The sequence below is a fragment of the Amphiprion ocellaris genome, unplaced genomic scaffold, assembly GCF_022539595.1.
Source record: "Amphiprion ocellaris isolate individual 3 ecotype Okinawa unplaced genomic scaffold, ASM2253959v1 Aocel_unscaffolded149, whole genome shotgun sequence".
NCBI classification, from domain to species: domain Eukaryota; kingdom Metazoa; phylum Chordata; class Actinopteri; family Pomacentridae; genus Amphiprion; species Amphiprion ocellaris.
The window spans coordinates 23,048-32,759 of record NW_026559310.1 but is presented as its reverse complement, the minus strand read 5'-3'; the positions used below and the strand labels follow the sequence as shown (position 1 = coordinate 32,759).

The window sequence follows — 9,712 nt, the reverse complement described above, 5'->3', positions numbered from 1 at the left end:
GATCATTTTGAGTCAAGTTAAGTTTACTTTTGTCTTCTGTCAGGGAAGCCGATTTCCCAAAATGTCAGATTATTCATTTAAAGGTCAAAAGGCTCTAAAATTATGGCAATTTTGTGGCAATTTTGAACAATTTTGAGCGCTTTCTTAGATGTTTCAAGTAATTTTGGACAAATTTAAGTAATTTCTGACCAGTTTCAAGTAATTTTGGACAATCTTTATCTCATTTTTGACAAATTCTGTGTTATTCTGGACAGGTTTGAAGTAATTTTGGGGAGGTTATAAGTAATTTTATGACAATTTTGAGTCAAGTTAGGCTAATTTTTTTTCTTCTGTCAAGAAATCCAACTCTCTAAAATGTCAGTTTATTCATTTAAAGAACAAAAGACTCTCAATGACTGAGTTTGAACGTATTTCACCATTACTAAACAGTGGATTACTTCGCTATTATGAAGCCGACTTTTATTTTTTCTGTCCTTCAGCTCAGGATTTACTGGAACAGAACAAAAACAGGCAGTTTGACACCTAAAGCAGAGAAATCTTGTTGAACTGGTCACAGAGTTTCACCCTCCAGGCGACGAAAACCTCGTTACCGAACTATTGTTGTTCACAGAGAGTCTGATAACTCGATACCTGCCTCCTCACTTTCCATCCTGATACTAAAGACTTCTCTCTTCTGCTTTTATTTCCTAGCTGTGTTTAACTCTCTCCTTCTCTTTGTCTTCCTCCTGCTGCTACCTGGATGGTTTTCTACTTCTTTGCACCTGGTTTTATTTTGTATTTCCACCTTGGTTGGGTGTTTTTTCTCCCAGTTTGGGGATCTGGATGACTGTGTCCTGAGAGGCCTTCTGTCTCTGCTGGCCTGCCTCACTCAGCTCTTCCTCCTCATCAAGGTTATCCTGCTTCCTCTAATCTTTCCCACCGGCTTCATCTTCCTTTAATCCCTCGTTGATTTGATCTCATCCTTTTCTTTCTTGTTCTGTTGACTCATTATTGAACTCTGGTTCTGGTCCGTTGTCGTGTTTTCAGTGTAAACAGGAAGCAGCCAGAGGGTAAAACACACTCTGAACCTGCACAGTTTCTGTCTTTACAAAGACAAAAATCATCCCTTCTTATGCACATGTACATATCTGCATGTTGGTGTTAGTTTTGCATGTGCTGGATTCATTTTAAACATGCAGAAAAACCTTCAAACCCCCAGACTCTCTTCATCAGATCAGTGGGTTTTGACTGAATTCAGGAAATTTGTTGCTGCTTCGTCTCAGATTCTGTTCAAAGGTTCACTGTTTTGTTGTTGACGTGTTGAAATAGTAAAAAACTGAAACCTTGGCTCGCTGTACTTGATTCTACTGATGTTAGAGCCTCAACAGTTGGTGAAATGTTGACCTAAGACTTTTATTTTAGTAGAAATATGGATTTTTCCATAGATATATAAACTTATAGGAACTTTCTGGGACCTCAATACCATCCTCGATTGATAGTTTTGCCCTTTTTGCCCATTTTTTTTCATTGTAAGGGCCAATAATTTTTCAATATCACCATTTTGTGATGATTTTGTGTCATTTTGAACAGTGTTCAATTTAAAATAGCAAAAAAGTTCATCCTTGTCTCGCCATGTTTGCCACAGTTCAAATTCTACTGATGTTAGAGCCTCAAAAGTTGGTAAAACATGGACCAAAGACTGTATTTTAGTAGAAATATTGATCCATCCATAGATATATATACATTTATAAGAACTTTATGGAGATTTTGCACTTTTTTGCGTTTGTACGGTCCAATAATTATTCAATATCACCATTTTGTGACAACGTTGAGCCATTTCAGACACATTTCAGGCAATTTCGACAAATATTATGTTTTTTTTGATAATTTCTCAGTTATTTTGGACAATTTTGCATAATAAGAATCATTTTAGACCGTTTACAAGTCAAAAATACCAAAAAAATGAACTTTTAGGCTTCAAAAATTGGTGAAATGTGGACCAAAGAGTGGACTTTTAGTAGAAATATGGATCCATCCATTTATGTACACTTACAGAACCTTTTGGAGACAGAGTAGCACCCTTGGTTGAAAATTTTTCCATTTTTGAGATCCAGTAGTTATTCAATATTTCCATTTTGTGATGACATTGAATCATTTTGGACAATTTTAGTGTTGCATATGTATGAGTCATTTTAGACAGTTTACAAGTCAAAAATAGCAAAAAAATAATAGAATCTTGAGGCTTCAACAGTTGGTGAAATGTTGACCAAACACTGTATTTTTAGTAGGAAATATGGATCCATCCATATATTTCCACTTAAAGGAACTTTATGGAGACACTATACCAACCTGGATTGAAGATTTTGGACTTTTTCCATTTTCAAGGACCGACAATTATTCATTACTGCCATTTGATGACAATTTTGATTAATTTTGGAGACGTTTCAGGTCATTTTGGACTAATTCTGAGTTATCTTTGGCAGTTTTCAAATCAAAACTGTAGAAAAACTGAACCTTATTTTGCCATAACTGCCACAAATCAGATTTTACTGAAGTTAGAGCCTCAGAAGTTGGTGGAATGTCGACCAAATACTGTATTTTTAGTAGAAATCGGGATCCATCCATATTTATACACTTCTGTTTTCAAAGGCCACTAATTAAAGATGTTGTCATCTGCTGGATCCATTCAATCATTCTGATCTGCTGGAAACTATTCTTTCTGTGTTCTCACCACATTTCATGTCTGTTAGTTTTATTTCTGGAGATGTTGGACCCTGAAAAATGGCTTCACAGTTTTTTTGAGGGTGAAAATACAAGAATCCAAAGTCTGACCAAACTTTCTAAATTCACCCAAATATATTAGCAGAGCTTGATTTTGGGTCCCAAACACTAAATAAGTAAAGTCTGAAGTAAATCTGAGCTGGTGGAGGAACACGACTATCTGTGGTTGTTGAACATCTCCTTCTTCTTTTCTTTCTTCACCTGTCGTGTTGCTGCTTCAGGAGCTGAGGGAGAAGCAGGTGAAGCAGCAGAACGTCCTGGATGATCTGTACAGAGTGAAGGAGGAGAAACTGAAGGAGCTGCAGAGACGAAGAGAGGAGGAGCGAGAGAGGAGGAGGAGGGAGGAAGAGGAGGCGGCCAGGTGAGTCTGGAGGAGCACCTGTGACTCGGCGTTGTGGAGGTAAAACTGACTGTTTGTGCTGATGCACCGAACAGAAGCTCAGAGTTCTCGGCTTCTTGGAGCCTCTGGGTGGTTCCTGGAAAGGGTTCTGAATGGGGACTTCATAGTTCTTCTGGAGGACTTCATCGCTCCAAATGCTGCTCCAGTGGCAATAATGGAGAATCCTGGAGGAGGCTGACTGAGAGGAACAGCCTCCCTGATCTGAACCTGAGTGGTGTTCTGTCATTGGACTGTTATTGGACTTCTGTAATAGTGGGATTGGCCATAGCAGACACCATGTTCAAGCATCAGGTGGCTCATAATTGAACTTGGTACCAGATCACCTTAGGGAAAAGGTAGACTTTGTAGTCATGTCGTCAGACCTGTGGCTGAATGTCTCGGATACTGGGGGTAAAGCAAGGAGCAGAGCTGTCCACTGATCACCACCTGGTGGTGAGTTGGATCCGATGGAAGGGAAGACTGCCGGACAGACCTGGTAAACCCAAACATATAGTGAGGGTGAACTGGGAACATCTGTCATCGGTGATGTCTGTCACGGCGGAAACCTAAAAACCTGCTGGTGGACAACAGTAAAGGAGGCCGTCAGGTTGAAGCAGGAGGCTTTTCGGGCCTGGTTGGCTGGAGGTCTCCTGAAGGAGCAGACAGGTACTGTTCGGCCATAAGGGCTGCAACTTTGACAGTTATGGAAGCTAAAACTCAGGTGTGGGTTGAATTATGGCAAACCGTTCGACGTCTCACAACGGGGAGGCAGGGATTTGCCTAGGTTGTGTACAGTCGGTGTAAAGAACTGCTGACCTGAGAATCTTCTTAACCTAGTTAACATGTCCCTTGCTGAGGAGGTAGAGGGGAATCTTTGCCTTTCGTCATAGTAGAGGTTGCCGAAATAGTCAAGAAGGTCCTCGGTGGCAAGGCACCAGGTGTGGACGAGATCCGCCCTGAGATGCTGAAGGCTCTGGACATTGTTGGACTGTCGTGACTGACGCGTCTCTACAATGTCGCCTGGGCATCAGGTACGGTACCTGTGGAGAAGCAGACTGGGATGGTGGTTCCCATTTTCAAAAAGGGGCAGAGAGTGTGTTCCAACTACCGGGGTATCACACTTCTCAGCTTCCCCAGGAAAGTTTACTGCTGAAAGCAAGACTGACCGATTGTTGAACCTCGAATTCAGGAAGAGCAATTCAGATTCCATCCTGGCTTTGGAACAGTGGATCAACTCTTTACCCTTTCAGAGCTGCTGAGGAGGTCTTTGGAGTTTGACCTGCCAGTCCACGTGTTTTGTGGATTTGGAAAAGTCTCATGACCATGTCCTCCGAGGTGATCTGTGGGGGGTACTGTGGGAGTATGGGGTACCGGGTTCATTGTTCCAACCATTTGGTCCCTTTACAACCAAAGTGAGAGCTGTGTCTGCATTCTTGGAACAAAGTCACACATGTTTCCAGTGGATGTTGGACTCCTCCAGGGCTGACCCTTGACGCCAGTGCTGTTTGTGGTCTTCATGGACGGGATCTCAAGGTGCAGCTGGGGTGAGGAGGGTGTCTGGTTTGGGGACCTCAGGATCACATCTCTGCTTTTTGCAGATGATGTGGTTCTGTTGGCTTCATCAGACCTTCAGCAGCATTGGAGTGGTTTGCAGCCGAGTGTGAAGCGGTTTGGATGCTGATCAGCACCTCCAAGTCCGAGGCCATGGTTCTGGCTGGACAACAGTGGATTGATCCCCCTGGGTTGGGAGGGAATTGCTTTCCCAGGTGAAGGTGTATCTTGGTATCTCTTTCACAAGTGAAGGGAAAGTGGAGCATGAGGTGGACAGATGGCTTGGTGCAGCATCAGCAGTGATGTGGGTGTTGTATCAGACAGTCATGGTGAAGAGGGAGCTGAGCCTCAAGGCAAACCTCTTGATTTACCATCCATCTACGTCCCAATGGGATAATAAGATGATAACCCTCACCTATGGTCTTAAGCTCTGGATTGTGACTGAAAGAACAAGATCGTGGATACAAGCGGCTGAAATGAGCTTCCTCTGTAGGATGGCTGGACTCAGCCTTAGAGATAGGTGGAGAATCTCAGACATCTGGAGGGAGCTCGGAGTAGAGCTGCTGCTCCTTTGTGTTGAAAGACTTTCTTTAGAGGTTTTCCAAGCACATCCACCTGAGAGGAGACCACAGGGTAGACCTAGAACTCCCTGATGGGATCATATATCTCATCTGACCTGGGAACACCTGAGACTCCCCCAGGAAGAGCTGGAAAGTGTTGTCGGGGGCAGATGAATGGATGTTTGGATGGATATATGGATGTTTATATGAAGTTGTGTTTCTTCCCACAGACAGGCAAAGCTGGAGCAGGAGAGGAGGCTCCAGGAGGAGGCCCGACAGAGGAGGCTCCAGGAGGAGGAGGAGGCCCGACAAAGGAGACTCCTGGAAGAGGAGGAGGCCCAGCGGAGGAGGCTCCTGGAAGAGGAGGAGGCCCAGCGGAGGAGGCTCCTGGAAGAGGAGGAGGCCCAGCGGAGGAGACTCCTGGAGGAGCAGGAGGCTCAGGATCGACTCCGAGACGCCCAGCAGGAAGCACAAGAAGAAGAAGAAAGGAGGAGGAGAGAGGAGGAGGAGAGGAAGAGGAGGGAGGTGGAGGAGCAGAAGGAGGTGGAGGAGGAGAGGAGGAGGAAGGAGGAGCAGGGAGGACTGACCTCCTACAGAGCTCTGTACTCCTTCATCGCACGAAACGCCGACGAGCTGAGCATCGACGCCAACTGTCTGATCCAGGTACTGACTGCATTAGTTGTACCTTTTACCTACTGCTCAGGTAGATACGCTCACCTAGTTTCAGGAAAATCTGACTTTATTTCACTAATGTTTGGTCTCCTTGGAGACTAGAAGCTTCTCTGTGTGCAGAACTGCATCACGGTGAAATAAGATGAGGGTCAAAGAGAATGGAAAACCGTATAACAGCACATTAAGATGAGGGTCAAAGTGGATGGAAATGGGTTCAACAGTAGAATATGATGTCAATAAGGGTCAAAGAGGATGGAAAAGGGTATAATGGCACAATAAGATGAGTATCTAAAAGGATGGAAAAGTGTATAATGGTACAATAAGATGAGGATCAAAAAAGATGGAAAAGGTTATAATGGTATAATAAGATGAGGGTCAAAGAGGATGGAAAAGGGTATAAGGGTACAATAAGATGAGGGTCAAAGAGGATGGAAAAGGGTATCAGGGTACAATAAGATGAGGGTCAAAGAGGATGAAAAAGGGTATAAAGGTACAGTAAGATGAGGGTCAAAGAGGATGAAAAAGGGTATAAAGGTACAGTAAGATGAGGGTCAAAGAGGATGAAAAAGGGTATAAAGGTACAGTAAGATGAGGGTCAAAGAGGATGAAAAAGGGTATAAGGGGGAGGACTTCCGGGTCACAAAGGGATGGCAGCTTAGCGCGTGGTCTCCAGACCAAAAGAAAGAAATTGCCCCCAAAAGTCAAGTAATATCGACAGAAATCTCAACTAACACAACTAACTGAAGAAAGAGGATGCCTCCTAAGAAGAAAAATATACAAACGGACTTTACAATTAAAGAAACGGACGTGCCAGCGGATGGCGATGCTATTGCTAACTTAGCCGCTGCTAACCGGAGGGAAAATGAAGAGAGTGAGCCCGAAATGGATGTGACGAACAACGAAATACTCAAAGAATTACGTGAGTACAGGCTGGAAATTAAGACGGAGTTTGCAAAGACTAATTCCAGACTGGACGAAGCTGAGAAAAGAATCGGAGGAAATGAGGAAAAGATACAAGACATTGAAGACGTTATGGTGGAAATGCTAAAAACACAAGAGCAACTGCAGGAGAAGCTAACGGATCAAGAGTGCAGATTGAGGAGAGAAAACATCAGGATATACGGGATACCGGAACAGAACGAACAAAGCCCAAAAACAATGACTACATTTATAGAGAAAGTGCTCAGAGAAAATCTTCCCATTCCTGCTACGCTCGACCTACAGATACAGAGAGCTCATCGTGCCCTCGGCCCCCGACCCCCGCCGGGAGCCACACCAAGATCTATCGTCGTGAAATTTCAGAGTTATATAGTGAAAGAAGAAGTGATCCGCCTGGCATGGCTCAAGAAAGGCTTTACTCTTGACGGCCACAAGATAAGTTTGGACCATGATTATGCTCCTGCTATCTTGCATAAACGGAAAGCCTATGCGGAGGCGCGAAGAGTCCTGAAGGAAAACAAGTTACGTTTCCAGACACTGTATCCAGCGCGTTTAAGAGTTCACTACGAAGAAGGGCAAGTAACATACGGCACAGTGGAGGAGGCGACCGCTGACATGGCAAGCCGAGGTCTGCAGGTGAAGGTTATCGAGCAACCAGCAACGTTGTTGGAGAGGATTCAGCGAGGAGCATGGCAGCCTGTGCGGACCAAACGGAGCACCGCGGCAAGGAAGACCGAGTACTTTAGACAGAAGCTGCAAGCATTCAGGCGCACTCAAGCGGAGGATTTGGGGTAAAGTTCAATTTCAAACGAGTAATACATTGGGACAATGGCATATTGGGACAAAATGTTGAAACTTTTGGTCGGAAGACAGAGATACACAAAGATAATACTAAACTGTCTATATGACTGACATCACATTGGAGGGCCCTCTACCACACTGGGGGAGCAGAGGCTATCCCTCAAATAGGCAACTGGTCAGTAAATGGACCTTAGGGTTGGAAGTAATGATTGACATTTGTTCATTGTTCATATTGTTGTTTCTTACTGTTGGTTTTATGTTGTTTGAATGGGAGTGCTTACAGAGAACTAATACAAACTGTTTATATGCAGGGAGAGCCAGTTGAAATTGTTTCATTTAATGTAAATGGAGTTTTGAATCCTATAAAGAGGAGTAAAATTTTAACAAAATTGAAACGAGAAAAAGCACAGATAGCCTTTCTTCAAGAAACTCATTTGAGTCAATCTGAGCATGCTAAACTAAAAAGACAGGGTTTTAAATCTACATTCTCCTCCTCCTACAAAAAAGGGTCTCAGAGAGGGGTAGCAATTTTAATTTCCAATACTTTAAATTATGAACATATATCAGAAATACAAGATGAAGAAGGAAGATATGTTAAAATCACAGGAAAAATAGAAGGACGGGAAATAACACTTATAAATACATATATCCCCCCAGGTAGTGACTGGACCTTTTACAGAAGTATATTTGACCTTATGGTAAACTCGCAAGGAGTGGTCATTTGCGGAGGAGACTTTAATATTCGACTAAATCCTAAACTTGATGTATCCAGCCTTTTCAACCAAGAAAATACACTGATTAAAAGAGTAAATGCATTGATGAAGGAATTGGGCATAATTGACGTTTGGCGAGAACTACACCCTAAGGGCAGAGACTATACCCACTATTCACACCCACACAGAGTTTACTCAAGAATAGATTATTTTTTCATGTTTCACAGTGAACGTTTCAGAATAAAGGACTGTAGAATTAAAACAATTGATCTTTCAGATCATAGTCCTATATCAATGTCAATTATCTTAGAAAAGAAGGTTCGAAAAATGATGTGGAAGTTAAACTCAAATATATTGAATGATCTAAAATTGAGACAACAAATAAAGGAGGACATTAAAAGCTATCTTGATCTGAACGACAATGGTGAAGTATCCCAGATTATGTTGTGGGACGCTCTAAAAGCAGTGATGAGAGGGAAAATAATCTCAATGACATCACACTTAAAAAAAATAAAAGGGCAAAAATTAGTTGACCTTCAAGGAAAATTGAAACAACTACAACAAATAGACAGTAATAAAAGTAATTTGAAAATTAAAGAAGAAATTAAGCAAACAAAAAATGAAATTAATGACATTTATACCCAAGATATCCAGAAAAAAATAGTTTTTTTGAAACAGAAATACTACGAAATTGGGAGCAAATCGACTAAATTGTTAGCATACAAATTAAGAAAACAGAGAGTTGAAAATACAATTTATAAAATAAAACATCCTTATACTAAGAAACTCGAAAATGAACTGGAGAAAATTCAAGAGAGTTTTGAATTATTCTATAAAGAGTTGTATGCTCAATCCCAAATATCAAATGAGATAAAAATTGAAGAATTTCTGAAAACATTGAATCTACCGATATTAACATGTGCACAAAATGATAATTTACTACAACCAATAACAACCAAAGAACTGGATCTGGCGATTTCAAAACTTAAGGTTGGGAAATCCCCGGGTTCAGATGGATATACCACAGAGTGGTATAAATCATTAAAGGAAGAGTTATGCCCTGTTCTATTAAAGACCTTTAATTGGATAATGCAAAATGGTCAAATCCCCCCTTCTTGGAAAGATGCGGTGATTTCTGTCATACCTAAGGAGGGTAAGGACAAGCAGGATTGCAGTAGCTATCGTCCTATCAGCGTACTCAATTTAGACTATAAACTATTTACAGCAATTATTGCTCGCAGGTTAGAAAAGATTCTTCCTGAATTGATACATTTAGACCAATGTGGATTTATCCAGCAAAGACAGACCTCCGATAATATAAGACGCTGTTTACACGT

The 9,712-nt window shown here is 42.1% G+C and overlaps 1 protein-coding gene across 1 annotated transcript in view; it reads left to right on the top strand.

Annotated features, from left to right (window-relative positions):
• Nucleotides 1-556: 556 nt before the first annotated feature.
• Nucleotides 557-9,712, top strand: part of itsn2a (intersectin 2a) — a gene marked incomplete at its 5' end in the record, with an annotated part of 31,808 nt that continues 22,652 nt past the window's right edge. Inside the window, 3 exons of the mRNA XM_055008755.1 lie at nt 557-890; nt 2,982-3,121; nt 5,481-5,913. Of these exons, the coding sequence (XP_054864730.1) occupies nt 557-890; nt 2,982-3,121; nt 5,481-5,913 (907 nt within the window). The remainder of the gene's footprint in view (nt 891-2,981; nt 3,122-5,480; nt 5,914-9,712) is intronic.